The following is a 25,749-nucleotide window of genomic DNA, read 5'->3' as shown; positions in this document are numbered from 1 at the left end:
TGCACCAGTCATGTTGCTGAGCCTCTTCTTTCCTAGATACTGAATACCCCTTGTCTTATGTTATGTAACTTTCTGTTGGTGCCACCAGTGCTGACAGTGGCAGAACACAAGGACTGCTCGTGTCTAAAAATGTCCTCCTAATACCCCCTCCTGAGTCTTAGAAGTGAAAGGAGGAAGGACATGGTGTCGCTGTGACACAGAACAGTGGGGAACATAACTAGCGAAATAAATCCTCAGGTCTTGTCTCAGTCCCTGCCATGTGCCTCTGGTTAAAAGGCAGCCTTCGACCACCGATGGTCAGAGGAGGCCTATGAGACACTTCAGGGATGTTTTGAGGTGACAAACTGGGATACACTCTATGAGCCTCATGGAGAGGACATTGACGGGCTTACTGAGTGTATCACTGGCTACATTAACTTCTGTGTGGACTGCAATGTCCCAACTAAGATGATCCATTGTCATCCAAATAACAAACCGTGGGTAACAAAGGACATCAAAGACATCCTGAATGGAGCGGCATTAAGAGCATCACTGGCTTCCGACCGACTGGCAGCGGAGGAGTTGAAAGCAGCTTGGACAGGGCCAACAAATTTAATCTGTTCTTTAACAGATTTGCCACACCGGATCCTGCTCATCCTCCTTCTAACTCAGCTGCTGTCTGTCTGAGTCCACTACTCCCTCCTCCTTCATCTTCCTGGGAGTCTTCAGCCTGAACCTGAGTCTTCAAAGGGTCCCTGTTCTGTGGAAGACATCTTGCCTCGTTCCTGTGCCGAAGACGCCGCGTCCCAGTGGCTCCAAGGATTATAGACCGGTGGCACTGACCTCCTACATAATGAAGACCCTGGGGAGACTGGTGCTGGAACAGCTGTGGCCCATGGTCAGACCCCTCCTGGACCCCCTTCAGTTCGCCCACCAGCCCCGACTGGGAGTTGAAGATGCCATCATCTTCCTGCTGAACTGCATCAACACCCACCTGGACAAGCCGACAAGCACGGTGAGGATCATGTTTTTTTACTTCTCCAGTGCTTTCTACACCATCTGGTCCCCTCAGGGGACTGTCCTCTCTCCCTTCCTATTTACCATCTACACCACAGACTTCAGCTACCACACAGAGTTCTGCCACCTTCAGAAGTTTTCTGATGACTCTGCTGTGGTGGGATGTATCAGCGGGGGTGATGAGACAGGGCTGTGGTGGGTAACTTGTGAGTAGAACCATCTGCAGCTCAGCTGTAACTAAAGAGTTTCCCCTTTCTGATTCTGATTCTGATTCTGATTACTCCAGATGGCTGTGCCGTGAGTGTGTGTATGGGTGAACTTAGTATCATCGATAGATAGGAAACGTTGTATCGCTCCTGATGTGCAGTTGCAATAGTATAGAGCAACCTCTGCCATCAGTGTATGTGACATGTTTTGTAAAGCAAATGTAGACCAGAAAATACAAGTCAATTTACCAAGTCCATAGTATTAGAAAATATGTTCAATAACATGTTCAGTAGCATGATGTAGTTGCTACTACTTTTTTGTCTCTAAATCTGGTGTAGAAAAAGAGAAAGTTGCTTTAAATATTCCCATGCTCCAACAGTAAGCAGGCCATGTAGAAGAATTATGGCGCTCATTTTCCCTCCGTGGCTGAGAATGTCGATGTTGGCAGTGTGTTGCACTTGCTCTTGAGGCACAGCAATGGTCTCAATCCAGTTGTTCATCATCCTTTTGTGCCATAATCTGCATTTAAGTGCAAGAGACTTGGATTTAACCTTAAAACTTTTTTGTGCTAATAGCTAAATACAGCCCAAAGCCAGGAGCATAAAACACCCATTTTATTGCACTAACATGTCATAAAGGTAATTGTCTTTCACACACACACCCTGGCCCTTAAACACTGCTCTAAAGCTTCTTCTCCTCGAACTGTCACAAACGGTCTCAAGTGTGCCACTTCACAGTCTGCAGAGCCAGTTCAGAGAGAGTAACCTTGTATAAAACTATTAAATCACAGAAGATAATACAACTGTAATGCTGGATAGATATGATGTTGTTACTATGTTTGGGATAAGAGCATCATTTGTCAGTTTTAGTCACATCTGCAAGCTAGAAAGAGCAAGCAGACCTTTTGCTAAACCCCGCCCCCCTTAGTTACTGTTGGCCTATCAAGCTTTCTGTTTCTGTTCAGTGATAATCGAGATAGATTTACCATTGAAATTCTTGTTAATTTTTGAAACAGTGGGTCCTTGATTTCAGACAAGTGGACAGGCTTTCCCATTTCTAGCTGGCCAACTGTTGCTGGCATAACAAGTTTGGCTAACTTTCCCAAATCCAATAAAGAACAGGACAGGGGTGCAGTAGCCTATACTCTGATATAGTAACTTTTAGGACTGGCTTCCACATAGTGGGAAATACAACATGTGGGTGGGCTATCGTGAACAGATCTTTTTCTCTAGTAACCTGTACCCCACAGAGTATGAAATGCTTTCTGGCCTTGTAGTAATGCTAAGTTAGGTTACTACTGTAGGCAGTAAGCTAGTTAGCCAGACATTATAACATTTGCAGCTTATGTTAGAGCAGATAAACACAGTGTTCCTTAGACTTTTGCGCTTGTATTTTTGGTTTTGGTTAAAAAAACTTTATATTTATCTTTATATAATCGCTCTTAATAAAGCCCAATGATCACCACTTGTGGAGAAATTCAAAGCCTGACAGACCTGCTGTGCCTATAACAGTTGCTACCTGTGATAGGACAATCACTGTTTTGGGGAGAAAATAGTCAAATAGTCAATTATTCAAGGATTTACTGATGTTGCTGATGTTTATTTTATAATTGAAATTAATTGACAATAACATAGTTAACATATTTTTTCTCCAGATTTACGCTGACCATTACCTTTTGTTTTTTCTTCCAAAAATGTATTATTTGCTTTGCTAAATATATAACATCTATTCCTCTCCAGTTATTTCACACAGTGTATTAACCCATTTCAAATACCTCATCTTAGTTTTCCAAAAGTTGCTTTCCAATGCAAGAGTCTCTGTCAAAAAAAGGAATTCGCTACTCTTTTCATCGACAGTGTCATTTAATGAGAGGCACTTACAGTAGACTCTAACACAATTAGGTGTTTCATGACAACCTCGGGAGGAAAATTAATCTCTCAAATGAAATTGATCTCAGTGCTCAATATGTCACCCAGTGGGATGCGACTTCATTTCTATTCATTGACCCTCCATGAATTAAAGCTCATTTCCTGAACGTGTCGCTTCTTGGAGGCTCCCGCAGCAGGATGCAGGCTTTCAACCGTACCAGCTCAGAAAACCTTCCCCTCTTCCCATTTGATTCAAGGATTAGATCTGATTAAAGATTTGAGCTGGACAACCTCTGCGACAGCCTTGCAATCTTCTTTCCCCCCAAAGTCTTCTTGTTAAATTTACATAAAGCTGATGGGATTTTGGCTTGAGATTCTTCTGATTCTCCCATGTTTCATGAACACGACAAGGATAGGTTTCAGCACATTAAAAAAACAACCTCAGTCATAGAACTAGGAAGTAATTTGTTGACTGATATATTGTTACCAGCAACTGTTGGTTCAGTGAATAAGTCAACGGTTGGCATTGATAGCTTTCAAAAATCCTTTAAAATGACATTCAGCTATTGTCATTGGCTTGTACCTATCTACAAACAATACACTTCTACACTCTACACATCTTGTCTCAAATGTCATGTTACTACTTAATAAAATTACTACTGTTCAACAACAAGACAAAGACATGTTTTCTTTTTCCCTTTGGTGGAAGTGTATTGTGTAAGTGTGTATGTAAACATAGTTTTGACAGCAGCTCTCAAATGAAGAGAACCATGTGCCACACAAGCAAAGAAATAATACAACCAAACTCCTTATGCACTCATAGTCCACATCTAGGACAGGTCGGCAGCAATAGAAAACAAGTAATACATCTTCTTCTTTTGCGTAGTCATGAAAATATCTGTTTTATACAAAAATTAAATACAGTTACAGTATGTTACAACATTTTTTTTCCATACAGGTGAGCTCAAGCATGACTACAAAGCCTCTGAAAAAGAAAATGAAAAAGTACTAGATTGGTACTTGTCAAGGGGCTTGATAATAATACATGTGCTGCATTTGGCAAAACAACAGACACCCTTCAGCAAAGTAAAATCACCAGAGTCACCAAAGCACAGGGAGGAGAAAGTGAGGAGAAAAGGGAAAAGTGAGGGAAAGGAGAAGAGAAGAAGAGGGTAACAAGTAAGGAAGGAGGCAGTGAGGCAAGATGTTTTAAGATGTCCCCGTCCACATTATTATTTTTTTAATAACTTCAGATGATACTTAGAAATCATGTGTCTAGTTTTGTACAGTTTCCTCTCAGATTGTGGGTAGCTCTATCCGGGTCTCCAGTCTGACTTTAATGAAGCATCAGCCAATGACATAATCACACAGCGAGGGCTCCAACCGTTTCCTCTGTGACATTTAAAGACAGCAGTGACTTGACCAAGCCTTTCATAAATCCTTCTAGCATTCAGTATAACAGATCAGTGCACAACCTGTTGCACTAGTAACACTTTCGCCCACCACTGTGGCCTTGGATATACAAAAGAGTTGCTTATATTGTATGCTGCGCACATTATCCACACATCCTTTATCCTTCATGTCCTTAAAGTTGAGAGTTCAGTCTCAACATATGTGGTCTTAGGGTTTTGGTTGAGGATGGGAAGCCGTTCAGGTCTCTCAGCAAAGGGAAACAATCAATAGCGGGAGCAGTACGAGGGAAAGAGTGAGCTGGTGGCTGATGGGGGGATGATGGAAGGAGGCCCGACCAGACAACTGGTCATCACATTCCCCAGGGCCCTGGCAGCGAGCTCTCTCACACAGGACACCCGTGAAGCCGGGGGAACAATGGCATCGCTGATGGTGGTGGCACGTGCCACCATTCTGACAGCGCAGCATCGCGTTGTCACACACCCGAGCTGTGGAGACAAAGCAAAAAGGGCAGGGGAGACAGGAAGGGGTGATTAATAGATCACTCAGTGATAAGGCGGCAGAGAAAATCAACAGGCAAGTTCACAGGGCACAAGCTGCCTCTTCATGTCATGTCTGCATTGCTCTGTGTCCTTAGAGCACAGCTGACACATTAGGGAGGGTGAAGCCAAGGACTTTTGTGTAGGAGTGCGCAGAGGAAGAGAAGACCGATAACCAGGGCACATACTGTATGAATGCTAGAATGCAGCCTACAGCCTGTGAAAACCCTTTGAATGATTGTTTGTGACAAAATAACACAGACAGACATTTTATGGATTTATGGATATTTTTGGGAGCACCAAAGGGACTTTAGAGCAAATAATCCTGGCAAAACAAAAGAGCAAACAAACCCTGGCAGTGATGAGGTGAAATTAATGATTAGTGAATCACAGGATGCCAGAGTATTGTGGAAAAGCCCCTCTGTGCAGGAGAATAAAATTCTGCTTCCCTCTGGCACAATGGCACTCAAAGAAAAGAAAGAGGAGAAGACATGGTATGGATACCTGGCTCCACCTACACCACCACTACCTTTGAAGTGCAAATATGCATTTCCAGGTAATTCACTATTTGCTATTATTTTATTCTCTGCGGTTAACCTTACAACAAACAATACAACCCTGTTAGAAGAAAAGGACGTAATATCCACAACTGTGTTGCCATGTGTGGTTCTAGTGGCCACCAAACATTTCTTTGTTTTGATATAGACTGATTAGGACTACATAAGCCAATATTCACATTTCCAGACAAAAACTCACGACTCAATTATCCCAGAAAGCCCCTCTGCTGGCAGAGGTGAAATCCTGGAAGAGGTAATATTTGCCAAGAGATTTCAGTGTAATTGGATATCTCTACCTGCATAAATAGTAATCACATTTTTGATTTTCAGTAATGTCTCTCATGCATCAGAATAAACTCAACAAATAATCATTGCTCCTGCCAAACTGATTAAAAAGGCATTGCTATTGCATTTAACTTAATAATATTCCCATCCCCTTCACACAGCCACCACTGCTGTTATGTGCTTTAAATGGAAATTCGACCTGTGGATATAGGGTTTTATCGTCAATATGGGATTTTCAATGATTTTGTGATGTGTGTGTAAAGTGTTGTAAATTACTCTTTTGGTGAACCCACTTTCCTTCCCTCATCTGCCTCTACTTTCGAAAACCCTGAGAGATTTGGTGTGACAGCCTTGTTGTGTTTAACTGTTTTTATGTATTTATAGAAAGATTGATAATGATAGCAGTATAAGAGCAAATATAGCAGTTCTTCCAGTCAGTCAAACCGCTTACTTAAAATACAGCAGGTCTTGAGGCTGCATTGCATGATAGATTTCTCCCTGTATGACTGTTGAACACTGGTGCAAAATAATGAGTCTGGCAAGAAGCTACTGCTCTTGGATTCAGAGACTGACACCAAAACCTGACATTTACAATTGATGTTTTAGATAGATTCAACCACGAAATTTCTTTGAATCGATGCTGGGAATATGAAATAGTGTTCATATTTAGATGAAATACACACACACAAAAAAACACACAGACCCTGATCTGCATATCATATAATGAATAAGCTGTTTAATTAGATTATTATTATTTTCCTTTAAAAGCCAAATCAATACTGAGCAAGAAAAAGAATTATGGTGCAGATGCATTTGAGTGTGATGAACAAATGTTTGATCATTTTCATAATTAGAAGCAGTAGTGCAGCTGTGAAAGGGGTTGGATTAGAATTACTACTACTTATTGGGTCTATACATCGATATTTTTTATAATAACAATGGATCAAATTACTATATGTAAAGTGTCTTTCAGTTCATTGTTTTGGTTTTCCGGACTGCAACTTTACTCTTTTGGTTCACTCTCACTGCTCTCATAGCATAATTTTTGGCAGCAGAGGGCAGCTGTTTTTAGCGAAGAAGTAAAAAAAACAAATACTGCACACTATGTACCCAGGATGTAGACAGACAGTTAGCAACTGGCTGGTGAACAACGGTGGAGCATTTAGCAGCTTAAAGGTCCAATGTGTAACATTTAGAAGGAGCTATTGGCAGAATTGGAATATAATATTTATAATTATGTTTTAATTAGTGTATAATCACCTCAAAATAAGAATCATTGTGTTTTCATTACCTTAGAATAAATCGTTTTTATCTACATAGTGAGCGGGTCCCCTTCCACGGAGGTCGCCATGTTGCACCGCCATGTTTCTACAGTAGCCCAGAACGGACAAACCAAACACTGGCTCTAGATAGGGCATTTTGCGTTTTTTGCGAGTTTCGTGGCCACCGTAGTTTCACCTACACACTTGGAAGGCAATATTCAATTGGTTATAAACTGCAATTTCCCCGCTAGATGCCACTAAATCCTACACACTGTACCTTTAAAAGGCACATATTTCTCTCAGGAGTTGGTGGAGGCCAGAAACAGAGCTAAAAGGAGAGTGAATATTGGACTTTTGTCAGGTGGACAGAAACACGACTCAAAATAAATTCTAATGTTGCCCTGTGTTTGCTGGATGTGTAAATAAACAACTGTTTGCTAACAAGTTCACTATATCAACTTAAAATGTGATAATATGTCAGTGTTGTAGTCACAGCTTGTTTCTACTGGCCCACAAAAATGATTAGTTATTGCAGGTTTAATTTTACTTTAATTGAAATGTTTATAATCAGGCCTAACCCTAAACCAAACCTGTCCCAGAACACTGCATCAAAATAGGCTTAAGCCCAGCCCAAATATGTCTCAGACCCTGACAGTCTTGGTCCCAGTCTGACAGGATCAAGACCTCTAGTCAGTCCACTCAGCAACATCTTACTAGTGCAAAAGTGTCTGTACTTGAACTTTGCATGTATGAAAATGGACTCCTGAATCACAGTGTGCTGCTGCCCTGTCCTCTGTGGGTTCAAACATTAATGGCCTTCTGGCTACACCCTAATCAGTGATGTCAAAGCAGCTTTCTCATTTTACAGCTAATGGAAAACACCTGCTATGTATGTTTTGGTAAAGATTTCCATGGGATCAGCTGAGTCTCCATTGTCTAGTCTACCCATTAACTTTGTTGCCTGTGGCAGAAGGATAATCTGTGTGCCCTACAGCAGACCCTCAGGACCATTGTATTTCTAAAAGCATCTCTAGCCCAATTAGTTTGCTTATCCAGAAGCTTAAGGCTGCGGTGTCTTTGTGGAGCCACAGGGCCCTGCCGTCATGACAAAATAAAGTGTAAAATAAGTAAATTATTCTGTGTCACTCAAAAAATCTCACATAGTGACTGAGTATATGTGAAATAATAAAAACTTTGTAAGTTGGCATCTTCAGTTCCTATCTGTTATAGATAAGATGAACATGTCAGTGACACTTTGTGTTAACACAACACTGTGAGACAAATTAGTGATTTGGGGGTATATTACAGTACTTACTCAACACTGTATGGTGTACAATAAGATACATTTACACATGAAATCATTACTATAACTAATTTAAACTTAAACATTTTTATTTGAATTCAAATATGAAACATTAAATGTAATTATTATCTCATATGAAAAAGCCAAAAGTGTATATGGAAACCGAAATAATGTTTGAAAGGGCACTTCAGCGGTTTAGTATTGCACTTCCTTAAACTGGGGCGACAAATCAAAGCAGCAGAGAACTACGGGGAGCTTGGCTACCCTGAAAGACACTTGAGTTCCTCAGAAAGCCTCATTTAAAATCTAAAATATCTGACTTTTTGGTGTCACTGTTTTTTTCTGTAATTTATATTTTCCTGTATATTTAGGTTCCTGAAATAAATAATAGGCTAATAGTAAAGCACTTGTCAACATGTGTGTTTATTCTGATATGTGTTGTTTCTGATAATTTGTTTCTAATAAACACAATGCTGTCTATTCCTGCGGTGGCCATCCATTCATGGGGGCACATGTTCGTAATTGTCATGGGATACAACCTTGGTCTGGTCTGTTTAACAAAATAATGCAAACCATTGCCTGTCCACTGTGCGTTGGCATTTTTACTGTTTCACAGCAGAGAGCGATTAAAAAAAAACATTGCAACAATGAATCATTTTTACATTTTTTTGTTGTCCAAGGCTCTCAAGTATAGGTCAAGCCCCCAAAACACTGTATCCTACATTTCCCATAATGCAACTCAATGGTGTATTTCATTAGACACTCCCTGCCTGGCAATTGCTTTTTCAACCTCCATGCCCCCAGTTTGTAACACAGGCTTTCTGCTTAAAATTTGTAGTCTCCAGGCCCAAGCCGAAATAACCCTGATGACATCATTAAGGGTAATGTTTTCAGACTAGCCACAGAAAACATTATACGACTGTTTCACAGGTTGAGTAGTACTCTGCGACGAGTACACTGAACTTGATGTGTAAAATCGGTGGCGTGCCCCTTTAATAATAAATAATAAAATACAATATCATGCTTTTTGAATGATTTTCTACATACAACTTTATCTTACATAGGGGAGTCGCCAAATTTGCCCTGTGTGACATCACTTACTCTCACTTGTGCTGGCAGCAATTGAGAACACAGCCATTCGAATCCTGGCTAAGCACCAGCGTACTCTCTCTGAGACATATGTGCACCTAACACCTCTGTCAGATGTGTGATATTTTAGCAGTATAACTGTTATGACAGATCCATCCTTGGGTCTTGGTGTTGCACGAAGCAACATGGAGAAAATTCACCACAGCAACAGCACAACAGTGATAGATGGGAAAGATAAAGAGTATTGCTCCTTGTGTGACTGAAAACATGATGCAATAAGGTATGTTTCTTAAACTTAATTTGATCTTATCCTACTGTATCACATTCTATAACACACTACTGATTGGATTATTTTGTCAATTAGGACACATTTCATCTAGTGCGATGCTGGCAGTTGAGGCAGTCTGTTTATGTCCTAAACATACTCAGGCAGTTCTCTTATCCTCTCAGTGAACTCTTGATGTCCCCAAACGCTGTGTGACTGAAGTCTCTGAGATACAGCAGCTCACAGCATGATAGCTGGTTAAAAGTCACAAATCGATGCCCTGGACCGTAGCTCCTGTAACTCCTTTTTTTGTAGAAGATCTAGATCTTGTGTGATAGAAATAAGTTCTATTGAATAGCCAACCTTTTTAAATGCATCAAATGATATGAACAGATCTGATATTACACAAATCACTGAGTTTGACACCTGAAAGGGAGTATTAGTATTACAGATCCCCTTTTTACAAGAAAGACCCTGGAAAGACAGTAGCACCTCCATTTAATTACCTATGGGGAAAATTATCGTATTCATAGTGATTAATTTAATAGTTTTGAAAAGCCTTTATAACTATAGTTTCACCAGTACAATACTATTAGTGGAGACAGTTTGCAGATACAGGATCTGCTAATTATATGCTCTGAGACAGAATAGTGTTGCTTCAATTACATTGGATCAATATCTTTTCCCATGATGTCAGGGTAAGCTGAAACCCACATTCAGCCATGCCTCCTGTCATCATATTAACATTAAGGCTTCATCATTAGTTGTGACTCGAGGCTTTGAAGTTCAATATATATTGTCAGCTGCATAGTACCACTTCACAGTGGCAGGGATACAATGCCGCATCTAAAGACAGAAAGTGCCTGATTTTCCTTTTACTGAAGTACAAGTCCTGTGTTAGTAAATGGTTGAATTGGAAGAATACAAAGTTATATTAAAAGAATAGTTCAAAACTGTTTGGAAATATTCTCTTTCTTGCTGAAGGTTAGATAAGAAGATTGATACCACACTCATGTATACAATATGTGAAGCTACAGCTTGCAGCCTGTTAGTTTATTATTATTGAAGTATACACTGGTTTACTGTAAATGTTACATGTCAACACGAGAGGTAATGTATGCAGTGATTACTTTTCTTTTCACTGTTACAAAATCAATACTCACAAAGGTATTTATATTTTGCCCTTCCCAACAATAACAATTGCAAATTAACCTTGATCAGGTTTAGATGAAGTGTCTTGTAATTCAGCCATAGTACTAAACCTGAAACAAACAGTCGATTAATTGTAGTTGATCAACCCAAAATGAATTACCAACTATTTTGATAATCGATTTATTGTTCAAGTAATTTTTCAAGCAAAAACTGAAAACGTTCTCTGCCTCCACCTCCACAAATAGGAGGATTTGCCACTTTTCTCTGTTTTATATCATTGTAGATGAAACAAGACATTTAACTATGTCACCTTTGACTCTAATACTTTTTATATTTTATGATGTTTGATATGCCAAACTATTGATAGATTAATCAATATGATTTTATTTGTAATAAAAAATAATCCTCAGTCGCAGCCCCACATGGTACCTATTACTGCAAATGCTAAATGTTTCATAGACACTGCTGTTTCAACATAAAATGTCACCTCTCCGCTAAAAAAATGTTACCTCTACTACTAAAGGACATATGAAAACACCTACTGGCATGGGGTGTGTAATGTGCAACAAATACAGTACACCTACATGTAAAAGCTTTTCATGAAATTGTTATAGGTTAAATTGATGTGTTCTGTGTTTTGACATTTTATATGGAAATGATGCAGATTACACAGGAGCAGAATTGTTTGTGATCCACTCCACTGCAGAAGCTGGTTTCTTTTCACCTCTGACTGCAGCAAACACTTTATTTTCATAGGTGCATTTTGTTCCCAGCTTTGTGAGTCCAGAAAAAAGAAGGAAATGCCCTCCCTTAATCGTCGAAATCCTGAAAGTCCTCTTTTAATTTTTTCTCTTCTGGCTGTGAGAGCAGTGGTGCAGATGCAACTACACAGAATATCTGGGCCTGAGGATTATCTGGAGATAGCTGGAGATCAATCTACATAAACCCCCCTGGAGCCTCTTTTCTCCTTCCCTCTCCTTCTCTTTCCTTTTTTCCCCTGTGCACATGGCAGAAAGGGTGCATCCCCAGAGAGCATTCTGGGTATTTAAAAAGAGGGCATGATCAAAGGGGTTAGGAGGCTGTGGACTCTGATCATGAGGCATGTGGTCCATTCCCTACAGTGTTCTCACAACAAAAGGTCTGCCTTGTAAGGACCAGCGTGCGTTTGTGTGCATGCAGGATGAAAGCATCTGGGCTTTGGCAAAACAACCTACTGCATACCGCTATTTGCATATTCTACATTACACTTTTTGTTTTAAAATTGCCAATCAATAAGCAATCAAATCTTTCTATGTAATGTAATATCATGCTGAAGTTACAAAGCCTATAAGCCTACCTTGGTTACGATTTGCAACACCAAGTGATGAAGCATTTGCTCGATCTGTGTAAAAATGGGAAAGGTTATATGTTACACTGAGTTGTCATATAATTCATGCTGTTATGTAGTTAAAGCACAGGGACAGCATGCATAGATTCTCGTTTTTTTTTTTTTTTTTTACAATAATCCGTTTGTTATCAGTTTGCCGTTTGCCTCAGAATTATTGGAATATTTCTGCCACGTGTTTGGAGTAGTAAGTGGACTAATGTAGAATAGTATGCATGCATCTTAAATGAGTGAATCTTCCACAAGACAAAGGCAGAGGTATGTACATATGGTAGGTGCTTTGGTTATCCAGTATGAGGAGTCACCTTCAGGCATCAACATGCGTAGGATGCATGGTGGGAACCACGCCTTAAAAAAAAAAGGTTTTCCTTTCTCTGTCTGTGCGCTTAGAGCGACTATTCTACAATGGAAGGGAGAAAATGATTCTCAGCACTGCCTGCTGTTACACTGGCCCAAACATGCAGGACTCTTACAGTATTTTATGAACTAGCAAGTGATTTAATCTTAAGCAATACAAGTGTTTTTGCAAGTATTAGCTTGTTAACTACAAATTAAATACTTAATATTACTGCTTACCATTTTACAAACCATGCTGCAGAGTTTTATGGTATTTCCTACCTTAAAACAATGGATGCCTGGAGGGTAGGTAACCTTTCAGGCATCCATTGTTTTCCATTGGTCCGTTTCCATTCATTTCTGTTCAATATGAATATCAAAAAGCCTCTAAAAACCTGCTTGTGGTGTGCTTGTGGTGTTTAATTCAACATAAAGTTTATAAAAGCTCCATGGTCACTATGTTAACTGCTCAATGATTTTAATGCTACCTGGAAATATTTGGAAATCAGCTATTGTTTTCTATTCATTTCCAAAATATGACATAGGACAGCATGGTTTGCAAAACTGACCTTTAATTTATTTGTTTTCTTAAAATAAGATTGGAGAAAATTTTTTACTTGTTTCAAATGCAGTACTTATTATTTATTTCAAACATTTTCAACAATTGTCACTATTTAAACTGCAATAGGAGAAATGTAAAGTTTTCTCACATTATGCATTTGTTCACTTTCATTCATAAAAGTAGGATATTAAGACATATTTCTACATTGATGCCTTGTTAGAATGGATTTTTTTCACTGTGGAAAACATACTGATGAATGATAATGGTAATGTATGGCACAATGTCTCACACTAACATAATCAGTCAAACAAGAGTTATTCATCACTGAGGGAGGAAGCCATTAGTCAGCATGCCAATTTAAAAAGCTTGATCAACTTACGCACTGGTCCATGATTACTGGGAATACCTGCGGAAAGAGCAAAGAAACAATCTTTCATTAAAGCACGACTCATGTCATTTTACTCTTGAAACTTTAGTCATGAAACTGCAAGAGAAAACATTTTTGTTTGTGTTGTGCCTTGAATAATTCAAAGCCCACCAATACTTGTCCAAATGGTCTCCACTGTGTCCACTGATTAACAGCTGCCATGGCTCTGCAGACAACCTGACCACTCCGTGGTCCAACAATTACCCTCTTCTGATGATAATAACAGGTCTGTCAGTGAAGAAATGTCAACAGAATCAAAACTCTGAATACAGGAAAAGTCTTTTCATCAGCGTTTTCATTTATCTTTCAACAGTTTGTTTTCCTTATCTGCTGTTGGCCTGTCTTAAAAGGTAGATACTGGTCATTTTTCTGTATCATCTTTGAATCAATGTATATCTCAATCACACCAGTCAAAAAGCATCTGCAAATAATTGAGCTGACTTTGGCAACCCTGATGCAGCCTTTGTCTAAAACATATGTGTTATCAGTATCTGGCTGTGGATTCACCATCTTTGTGTTACATTAATGTAATCAGCGGGCAAATCCTACCTCACATTTATTGCAATTTCTGATCCTTTTTTCAAGCTTTATCGCTTTGTCCTTCTGTGATTATGTTTCAATGGGATTTTCATATTGTTTGCAACCCATTCATCACTTCATTACCAGTTTGATGCTGTCACAACAACTGTTGGCAAGTGCACAGCAGCAGGAAAAACACAGCATTTTAAGCTCTAATTTCCAAGAAAGCAAGAAAGCTGCAATTCCTAACCAATAGTTGTTCTTTGTGAGAAATGGAGGGCAAACAATATTGCCTTTAAGCCAAGACACATTCTACAGTCTGATCAAACTCTCAGCCCCAGCCCCTCTTAACCTGTGAACCTGCTTGGGAACACAAGATGAGTTGACGCTCCCTGAAAAGTGGACTGTCAACATAATTCTCGAAGTGATTCCTCTTCTGCTGTGCAGGCAACTTACAGATTTTCTCCTCCTTCTTTTAGGGAAGCCTTGGATTTGAATCACTCTTATTCACTCTCTGCTGCTGACAGCTATGGCCCATAGCAATGCAGGGCATTTTTGGCTCTAATTTATTAGATGAAGGGTCACGTATGTCCATATATCTGCATGTGCAGGGATTTGAATATGTAATAGACCTCGCCCTGTTCCTACCTGTGAGATGAATGACTTCCATGATTAAAGAGGAAGACTCTTGACAGATGAACGCTATTAAACCATAATTACATTTTGCACGTTCAGCATATTTGTCTTGATACGAGGGCTGTATGTTTAATATCCTTATAGGAAATATGAGCTTCAAATAATGAATAAAGGCATGTTACGGGGCCCGGGCTTTACATATGACAGAAATAAGAATAATTCAAGACAAAAGTGTGTTCATTCAACACCTGGGGGACCAACATTGTTACGTCACTTCCATGTGCTACATTATTGCTTTTTATGCCACTGCCAAACAAGTGCTAATATTGCTTTTGATATGGCTAGACCTTGGTTTCATCAGTTCAGTGCAGATGCGGCCAAGTGTTGTTTTTAATAACGGCCTGTCAATCTGACAGTGAGCACCACATTGCAGGGAGACTCATAACAGAAGAGGTGCAGCAGTAAATCCAGCAATATCTCCTTAGAGTTCGCAAACGCTCCCATAAACAAACTCACCACACAATCATATGTTGCCGGTAAATGCACACACACACACACACACACACCCACCCAACCACCCACCCACCCACCAACCCACCGACACCCACCCACCCACCCACCCACCGACACCCACCCACCCACCCACCCACCGACACCCACCCACCCACCACACACACACACACACACACACACACACACACACACACACACACACACCGTTTTGTGCACATACATGCCTACACACCCACAGACTCACACATAGTCATGCAAATGACTACATAATCTTACAATTCATCATCAACAAATAGCCAAAAGAAGAGCAAGAAAAAGCACCGTTACTGCACAAACTTAATCAGACTAAATCAGTGGATCAATAGCAATATTGTATCTATGTACAAATCTAATCAGAGCACCATGTCTGAGAATTCAAATCAGACAATTAAACTGAACATCTGAAAAACCTGCTGTCAATCCCAGCAGACTACTGCCATGAGAGTTTCTGACTGTAAAGCTGAATCAGTGTGAACGGAAGACCAGAGGGCTAGATCTTCTACCATCTGGCCTTGCCTGGCCATCCACCACCACATCCGTGAGTCGCTGTATTAGATTTATTGAGGCAATGAGCCCCCTGCCTCAGGCATGGGATTTGATAAATGTGACTCAACTCCCGTCCAAGATTATAATGGGGATAATGCAAAAGAGCACCTTCTGCCTCAGCGATACCATGTGAATAGGCAGAAAAATATCCAGCATTAGTTCACACTCAACCTGCTCTCATTCCCAGGTAAGGCATGTGACATAAGTGATTTAAGGTGACTTGTAACATAACGTAACTTTTGATAACTCATCGTTAACTTTTGGTTTCACACAGGACACAAACCCTGGTCTTCTGGGTGAAAGTTCTGTGTTTGTTTGTGCCATCCATCCACCCCACCACCTCAACAGGTGGACTTTCTCACTCTTTATGTTGCTCGTTATACTACGTCACGTGACTTCCTTAAGGCTTTCTGGCAGCCCTGTGCGTCCCATACAAACGCTAAAGGGTACCTTGTGCATCTGTGTACAATGCCAAGGGGTGTGACCAAACATCAGTATTTGATGCCCTGGGAATGAGAACGGGCTGTCACAGTTGTCATGAAGTTGAGGTAGGAATACTGAATTCACTGTTAAAGGATTGGAAATATTAAGTCCCTACAAAACAAGCAAGCGAGAAGTGTATATATCCAACAAGTGCTCATATCTAAATAACAAAATAAGTCAGTTGTCCTCACTGCCTTCCAAAATGACCCATATGACTGTTCTAAAAATGTTGTCAGGTTTTTCTCATCGGCCACCCCTATGGTTTGAGTATGGGTTATGTTTAGACTAAAACTACCTGTTTGACAAAATAATCTTAGCTCAAGGTCCCCTTACAAGCCTTTTGGGGAGCTTTCAACTATATCTTATCTAGCTCTTCATGAGCAGATCTAGTCTGCTCATTTGACATCACATGACAAATGTATGCAACTTTGGTCAAGTTATAACAGGTGTTCCTCTATGGGAGGAAATCATAAACCCTGTGTCTGTTCAACGACGGGCTTTGGCGTTGGATGTGAAGGGGTGGAAAGAGGGCAAAGTGATCAATGAGGAGTGGACGGCTAGACAAAGATCAAGGAGGCCAAACACTCCCAACACCAAAAACAATCCAAAGATGTTGCGTTAAGAATATTTTGTTAAACTACTGTATCCAAGATCAAAAATTAACTTCCATGCTCAATCAAAACTACCCGGTTAAGGTTAGGGGAAGATCATGGTCGTGGTTAAGGTAAAAAAATGACTGCCTATATGATTAAAAGGAATCAACATTGATTGTGGGGAGTTACAGGATGAAAACTGCACCCTCTTGTCAATGTTACACCTTTTGAAAGCTCTACCATTCACCCCAACCTCCTCCCTAACTGTGTGTTCAGACAGAATTTTAGAGGAGGTGCCATTGCATGCAAAGTCAATGGAAAGATGCGATTAGAAGCAAATTTCCCCAGGATGGCATAAAGTCTCATCCGTGTGAGTTAAAAATGTTTCAGCTTAAGCGAAATGTTTGTGTTTATCCTGCGGCTTTATGAATCTGCTTCATAAAGAGATGAGAGGGAAACTGGAGGGAAATAGCAGAAAGAACTGGAGTTTCTGGTGAGTTCTGTTTAGTCAGAGGCTGAGCTGAACACAAACACACTCCAACAAACATGGTCCGTGCGTCTGTTGCTAGCTAGCTTAAAGCTAACATCTGTACAGTTGGTAAATTGGCTGTTTGGGTCACATAAACACAAACAAGGTCAAACTCATGCAAATGATGCCAGGAACAAATTAACTTTGTTTGAACACACCTTCAGAGATTTTGAGAATAGAATGATATTCTTCTACTTCCATCTTTGATTCTGAGAGAGTACAGCCAGTATTCACATTGTAAAAGAGGGAGTTTGTCACGACAGTGTGAACTAAGTTGTAATTTTATAACAAGTATTTTTTGTGCAGTAGGAAGATTGACCACCCAAAAGAAAACAAAGAACACATACTATAGTGAAACACACTCCTAGATTCCCAGCCAAATGACACACTGTATACTTCCATATTATTTATTGTCCATGTTACCTCTGTTTACTGTACATATTTAGCAGTTTTTAACAAATGAAATATGCTCAAGACAACATTTTGGAGAGGTGCAGCCCAGAAGCAAAGAGCTAATGTGATAAAGAGGTCCAACAATCTCTCAAGGGCAAAGAGCAAAACATATTCACAAATAAAAGTATGATGTTTCATCATTGCAGATGCCAGTGTCAGCTGTAGCCAGACTGGAAATGTGTTACATCCAGTACTGACAGTATCACCAGCAAATGAGCTGCATGGCCAGTCTATATGTACCTAACATTAGAAATACTGATGTACTTACATATATTTGCCGTTCCTTTGGGTATAGGGAGGTAGGAGCCCACACTCCAGGCTCTTCCGTGGTAGTGCCTCTTACAGCGGCTGCAGTCTGGTCCTGTGGTGTTGTGTTCACACTCACAGCCCAGCTTCCCCTTGTCAAACACACAGCTGTTGGCATGCAGGTTGCACTTGCACCTGAGACAGAAAGATAACAACAAAAGATGGACACATGAATAGGCATAATTCTGCACCCATTGAATCAATACCCTCTGGAGGGAATAGACAAAGTGTGCCCTTGCTGCGGCATTTATTTGTGCTTTTCAAATTTTCTGACAGGGGTAAATTGAAATCCTGGTGGGTTATCTGACTTGGATCGTGCCTCCACAACACTTCATTATGCTCTTCTTTAAAAAAACAAGGCCTCATTTGTCACTACTCCTGGAATAAGGTCACTTTTGCTACTCTGAGAGCTAAATGAAAGGCACTCTGTAAGATTTGCTAACTGAGCATAAAACGGGGATCTGATTGAGAAATTATAGCATAAAGAGATGCAGCGTCACCTGAGAATTCTCTTTTTTCTTTCTCTTCAAAGTTACTACGTTATTTGGCATGGGAGCCTTCAGGCAGAAAACCCTACCAGCGGTCGGTGAAGCTGGTTTATTAGACAGAACTGTGGCAGAGCTGACAGATGCTCCTGACAGGAGAGGAGAGAAAGGCCGAAAGGTTTTCAACACTCAACCAAATCCACCCCTGTTTTGACCAGATAGAATAAGCATGCTTATATTTCCAAGCGTGTGGGAAGAAAACAAGTTGTTTGCAGTTTGAGTCTCACTTGTGTGTTTCTAACAACCTGAATGAGCAGAAAGTAAATTGTACTCAGAATATAACATTTTTTATTTTAGGCAAACAGGCTGTGTTTGTTGTCACATGAGATATTACAGTCTCATATGCCATGCGTATTCCAAATATAATTCTCATATTTAATTTAGTCCTTAGAGGGTAAAAGGTTACAACTAGTGACCTCAGCTTCTTGGTAGGTTGGGGGGTGATACAGAAACAGTTGGGAGGGGAGACCATTGAATGGATCTGACACACTACCCATCCACAGGGGTTTAGGTGGCTCATAGTTTCACATTGTGCCTATGTTTGTTTTTACAAAGTGCTTCAGAGGAAATATTTCTCCCATTTGAGACAGAGGAGCCGGATATCTGTTGCCTACAATCGCCAGTGAACATGAGACCGAGAAATGACAGCAGCAGTCAGGAATACATCCATTCTAATTGACTTCCTGGCCTTACTGTGACATCTCACATTAATGATAGGTAAGTGCGGGAAACAAGGGAAACTGTAGCCTGTTCTGCATAGCTGGTAAGCAGCAGTAAAAAGTCAGTGAATGTCTGGTAAAATACACCTGTGGGTAACACTTTATTTTAACCCCACTATTTAGCATTTATTTAACACACAGTAACTCATTATTATACTGAAAAATGTCTGTTTAAAAATGACTTCTAAAAATTAAAGGTACTTTATTAGGGTTTGAATTGTTCACAAATATGAATATTTAAATTTATTTTAATTAAAGACATCCATATAATAGCTTACTGCAATTTTATAGTGTATAATAAACATTTACTAAGCACAAATGCATGTATGTACAAATCCTTTGTATGTTAACATTAAGGTTTCAAATTGTTTATAATGAGTAACAATTATAAGATATTCATATACTGTATTGGCTTGTAAAACATGTACAGTGTGTTATGAAGCATTTATGTTATTCATGTTTGTCTACATAAAACTGTTAACTCTATAACTTTATTTAAAACTACTGAAGACATGAATATATATAATTCCAACTATGTTATCAATCATTCACTAACTGCTTATACATTATGGATGTGGCAAGTAGAAATTCTTAATAAATACGTTCATATACAAAAACATTTACAACTATGTACCAGTGTGTTTTAAACATGTATTAACTGTCTCCTACAACTTAAAAATGCTAAATAGGGGGGTTTACAAAGTGTTGCCCCAAATGACAAAATTAGTTAATTGAGAATGTAAGTAAAAAAATCTGTATTTTTGAAGAGGCATTGTGAGTAATACTTGTGAAATATCTTTGATGAAAGGTGCTCACCTGGTAACAAAAGTGCCCAAAATAGCAAAAGCATTAGTAACACTAAAATCAGTGTGTAAAAGTCTCACTGCAATTTTAGAAATTTTACATTAGGATTTTTACTGTTTTCAATGACTCAAAGTATGTAAAACTCACTAAAATCTTAAGTGATCAGGCAGAAATGAACATGAATCTTAGATGATCATGCAAACCTTTAAGTTCAATCCAGAAAAAAGAAAATGTCATTTGCAGTTACATGGATTTCCATAGCTACAGCAACATTAAAGTTAAAAACAACTTCTTAAGTCTGTTTATAAAAGGAAATCACCATCTTTCCTCAGGTTAAGTGCTGTCTCACAATATTAGCAGCCACTATGGATGTGACTGAATACTAGCCTGCATTCACATCAACTAAATGCTAGTCCCTCTTACCACACATTCCCTATAGTCCTTAACTTTTTAATCAATTAAAGTCCCTGCTCCATAAAATTAATGACTGGGTGTAGCTCTTCTGCCATGCAGACAGCATCAGCTCCCTGAAGTAAAGAGCGATGAGATTTGACCTTCCACTTAATTAAAAACCAGCAAAATTTGGATCATCGGGCCCTACCCGTGCAGGTAGCACACTGATAGCGGAGAGGATGTGGACTCGGGGGAGTGTGAGTGGAATGTGATGCTTTTGCCGCTGGCATTGTCATATTGAAATCAGAAAGTTTCTCTGTCCCCGGTTTGGGACACAAGAGGGAAGAGATCCCCTGTATGTCCATCCTTTTGAACTGGCACCATCACAGAGACACATTTTATAAAGTTTTAATGACCTTTTATCCAGTGTACAGCCCAATAGCAATTGGAATTATCCATTATCCAAACAAGTGACCCTCCCTTAGGAGACTCTGGAGATCATCTAGCGACTCTGTCCTTTCCATCAATTGCATTTCTTCAGCTGGGGGTGAAAATGCTCTTAGAAAGGATGAAATGAACACTGTTATGGATAAAGTGTGTGTCTGTTACTGTTCAGGTGTATGTGTGTGTTTGTGTGTGCAAGAAAGGGATAGTGGGAGTCATTACTAGACTACTAGACTAGACTTACTAGACTAGACTACTTAAAGGGGTCAGTTTATCAAAATCACAAAAAAGAATACTTTCTCACCTCTAGTGGTATCTAACTATGAAGCTAGTTTTGATTTTATTTGTTTTCGTTTTGAGATATCTGTGTCTGAGATTCCTGCTTCCACTTCAATACCATGGAGGTGAATGGAATTTAGTTTGCGGTGTGCACAGCATTGAAAATTGCATTTTAAGAAATCAACAGCAACATCTTTGTTCAGAAAAAATGTCAGTTTTTATTAGTAGTTACTGAGTAGTTTCAATGAAAACTGTTCACAGTGAAGTCTGTGAATTGTCCAGAGTAACGAGGACATTGCATTTTATAAATGAAATTTTTGAATGCTGTGAACGCCACAAATGAAATTTCCTTTAGCTCCTTTGATCTGTCGTGGAGGAAGAAATATCAGAGACAGATATCTCAAAACCTGGGCAAATAAAACCAAAACTATCTGCAGGGTTAAATCCTAGGTAAGTAAGAAAATATATGTACCCTATATTGTAATTTAAATAGACCAAAGCTTTTACATTCAGCACGCTAGACTTGAATTTTCATCTAATTATGAGTGTCGTCATGACCTTCTTTAATCCTCGCATTGAAAAAGAAGACATTGTTTGAGATTTGACTGGCACTCTTAATTATGCCATCTCGTTACGGCATCTTCTTCTGCGGTGGTTTAATGGCACTCGAATGGAGAATTAGCGCCACCAGCTGTCTATCATGATGCGCTCCAAATATTCACATAACAGTAGTGGATGGAAATTGTCTTTTGCATATTTTCTGTAAAATTTGCATTACATTTGGATGGAAACTTGTCTAATGACCCATGCAGATAGGTTGGTGATGTCTGGACGCACAAATCCGATCTGATCACTTGCAAATAACAGTGTGGACAGTCTGTCTTAAAGATCTGATTTGAGAAACAAATCTGATTTGCCTGCAGTTGAAAAAAGCCTAAATGCCTGCTGTAAAAAGGGCTATTAGTGGATTGAGTTTGGTGACCTTTCATAATTCCTTACAGTTTTTATTAGTAGTTACTGAGTAGTTTCAATGAAAACTGTTCACAGTGAAGTCTGTGAATTGTCCAGAGTAACGAGGACATTGCATTTTATAAATGAAATTTTTGAATGCTGTGAACGCCACAAATGAAATTTCCTTTAGCTCCTTTGATCTGTCGTGGAGGAAGAAATATCAGAGACAGATATCTCAAAACCTGGGCAAATAAAACCAAAACTATCTGCAGGGTTAAATCCTAGGTAAGTAAGAAAATATATGTATCCTTTATTGTAATTTAAATAGACCAAAGCTTTTACATTCAGCACGCTAGACTTGAATTTTCATCTAATTATGAGTGTCGTCATGACCTTCTTTAATCCTCGCATTGAAAAAGAAGACATTATAATATACTGCATCTGATATATGCTGCACCTGGTTAATAATGTGATACAGATTCTGGTCTTTATTCTGATTAAATTGTGGCCTGTGAATGTGCATGCTAAATGTAACAAAGAACAAATCTCTACTTTGAAGTGAGGTGAGGGTCTAGTTTATGTTGATATTCTGGACTAGACAGCAGCAGTGCCCTGTGTCTTGTCCTCTGGCTGCTGCCTAACCTTGGTTTCTCCTCGCTCCTCGGCACTGTGTTGACAGGCTCACAATGTCTAACACAGCTTTTCTTCCTTGTGACAGCTTCTATCAAGAAGAAGCACAGAACTTGTTAAATAAGAACCTCAAAGTAGAAGAACTGAACAGACAGGTTAGGGAAACTTTTATTTTTTTGCTAATTTTCAAGTTGAACCTTACAGTGACTTCCAAGAAAAATGTCATTAAAGCCACTGATTTTATAAAGTGTAAGTTTTGTGTAAGATAAAATACTGTAAATTAACGTTCCTGGTCTTGGCCACATTTAAAGTAATCAAACCACTGACTGTTATTGAATAAACTGCAGTTTTGCCAAAGTGTAATAATCTTTTCCACTGTAAACCATGTATTCCTGAGGTAATTGTGGAAAACTAAAGCATATGATATAACTAAATAAATTACTGTGAACTCAGTGTCAAGCAATATAAATGTGAAATAAAAACAGATAAAGACTGTAACAGAATTTAAGTTATTGATAAGTGATGTCCTGTTAACCGGGGCCATCCAGTAGAGACAACATTATTTTAAAAACTGCATGAAAAATATAGGGAGATATTTGGCTTTTAAACCTATCCACCTTATTCCTAGTCTCATGATACTTTGTGTGAATTATGGGCGCAACCTCCGGTTATGCCTTTTCACTGTATCTTCATCTGTGAGAGTTAGCGGTATGCTACAGGTGTCTTCTCTGTAGCATGTTAAAGTAAGTTAAATACGTTACGTAAGTTAAAATAAAGTCAGCGCCGACTCTTGGTTTCACACGGGACATGAACAGCAGTCTTCTGGGTGAAAGTCCTGTGTTTGTTTGACCCATTCATCCACACCGATCTCATCCCTACATGGACTTTGTTGCTCTTTACACTACGTCACCTGACATTTTTTGTCTATGACATTTGCGCGTAAAATAACACACCATCTCTGCACAATGTAAGTTAGTAGAGACTAAATGGCTTGAAAGGACATGCAAAAAGCAAAGAAGGTGTTGTGATAACACACAAAATGACTTAAGACATTGGTGTGTTATTCATACGCCATTTGGTGATACCAGGCCAGGCGGAGATCTGCACTCTACTGACTGTACTCTTCTTGTTAAGATAAAAATTGTTTTTTTATGAGATTCAGATTTAAAGTATAACTACTACCTCTGTAGTAAAAACACCAGTGAGAAACACCAGAAATTAAATTTTCTTTTAAAATATATCACAAAAAACTGGCTGAGGTAGAAAAGTTGATGTATTGATAAAAACAAAATGCGGCTTAGTGCAACGGAAACAGACTTAGTGAATAAATCATGACATACATGAAGCATGTAACTTTAACGTCACTGAAGACAAGAAAAATAGCGGCAGGCGAAAACATCAGATCTGTGTGGACTAATGAGGAAAATGTAACGTTCCTCAAATTAATACATGAAATAAACATACATGTCATATGTCCATCACATTTTCCATTGTTTGAGATTTGACTGGCACTCTTAATTATGCCATCTCGTTACGGCATCTTCTTCTGCGGTGGTTTAATGGCACTCGAATGGAGAATTAGCGCCACCAGCTGTCTATCATGATGCGCTCCAAATATTCACATAACAGTAGTGGATGGAAATTGTCTTTTGCATATTTTCTGTAAAATTTGCATTACATTTGGATGGAAACTTGTCTAATGACCCATGCAGATAGGTTGGTGATGTCTGGACGCACAAATCCGATCTGATCACTTGCAAATAACAGTGTGGACAGTCTGTCTTAAAGATCTGATTTGAGAAACAAATCTGATTTGCCTGCAGTTGAAAAAAGCCTAAATGACTGCTGTAAAAAGGGCTATTAGTGGATTGAGTTTGGTGACCTTTCATAATTCCTAGCATAGCTCTGCCAAATTCAACTTGAGCTGAGGTCCAATCAATCAGAATAACTGAAAACACCTGTGTGGGTGTGCAGGTTATTTAATACATGTGTGCAGACCATTGACATTAAAGAAGAAGAATATAAGCAGTGATATATGTTTTAAACTGCGCTAAGTTTAGATGAAAAGTTGATTTGACATCTTGGTTATATATAAACATCGTTCCAACAGCATTTCACTGACCATATTTCAGTGTAGCAGGTCCTTACTACATATTGAAATGTGGTCCTTAAATTGCTGTTGAAACAATGAAACCTAGATGCCCCCCAAAAGTAAAATTTTCAATCATTATTAGTTCAGTTTTAACCTAAATGCCTAGATGGTTTGTGCAAATCACCACATTAGTGCTTATGAGGTAAGGTCTGCACTCTATTTTTTACATTTCAATTCATGGCTTCCTTGCTGCTATAAAATTGTTTTACGTGAACAGTTTCTGATGCTGACTAAAAGACGATACTATACATGCCCAGTGTTTTATGTTGGTCCCTATGGTTCAACTTGTGTTCTCTTTCTCTTTGTGAAGGCAATGATGTGGTTGACCTAATTGATTGTTTGCACCTGTGGTAGGGTATAAATCCTGAGGCTCACAGGGCCAGGTCATATACTGATGAAGGACTGGTAGCTAAAATATCTGTCTGTGCATGATTCCCCACTGTGCTTAAGATAAGGAAAATAAATTGCATATTGTCTACCTTTGGGAAAGATAGTGGCAGCAACTCCTACAAAATGTTTTCTGGAAAAAAGGAGCTTCTTTTAAGACCATTGCCTAAAACCTGCAAATGTTTA

General features: G+C 39.2%; 1 protein-coding gene across 4 annotated transcripts in view; it reads right to left on the bottom strand.

Annotated features, from left to right (window-relative positions):
- Positions 1 to 2,773: 2,773 nt before the first annotated feature.
- LOC122887083 (netrin-G1-like) overlaps positions 2,774 to 25,749 on the bottom strand; it is a 65,685-nt gene continuing 42,709 nt past the window's right edge. For 2 of the 4 annotated variants that reach the window (XM_044219946.1, XM_044219947.1), the window contains exons 4-7: positions 18,222 to 18,394; positions 13,595 to 13,621; positions 12,270 to 12,314; positions 2,774 to 4,969 (exon numbers count right to left, since the gene is read on the bottom strand). In XM_044219946.1, coding sequence (XP_044075881.1) covers positions 4,731 to 4,969; positions 12,270 to 12,314; positions 13,595 to 13,621; positions 18,222 to 18,394 — 484 coding nt within the window. In that variant the 3' untranslated portion in view covers positions 2,774 to 4,730. The remainder of the gene's footprint in view (positions 4,970 to 12,269; positions 12,315 to 13,594; positions 13,622 to 18,221; positions 18,395 to 25,749) is intronic. The other 2 variants (XM_044219948.1, XM_044219949.1) reach the window with 2 other exon arrangements.

The sequence above is a fragment of the Siniperca chuatsi genome, linkage group LG13 (genome assembly GCF_020085105.1).
Source record: "Siniperca chuatsi isolate FFG_IHB_CAS linkage group LG13, ASM2008510v1, whole genome shotgun sequence".
Taxonomy (NCBI): domain Eukaryota; kingdom Metazoa; phylum Chordata; class Actinopteri; order Centrarchiformes; family Sinipercidae; genus Siniperca; species Siniperca chuatsi.
This window is presented reverse-complemented; position numbering and strand designations above follow the sequence as displayed.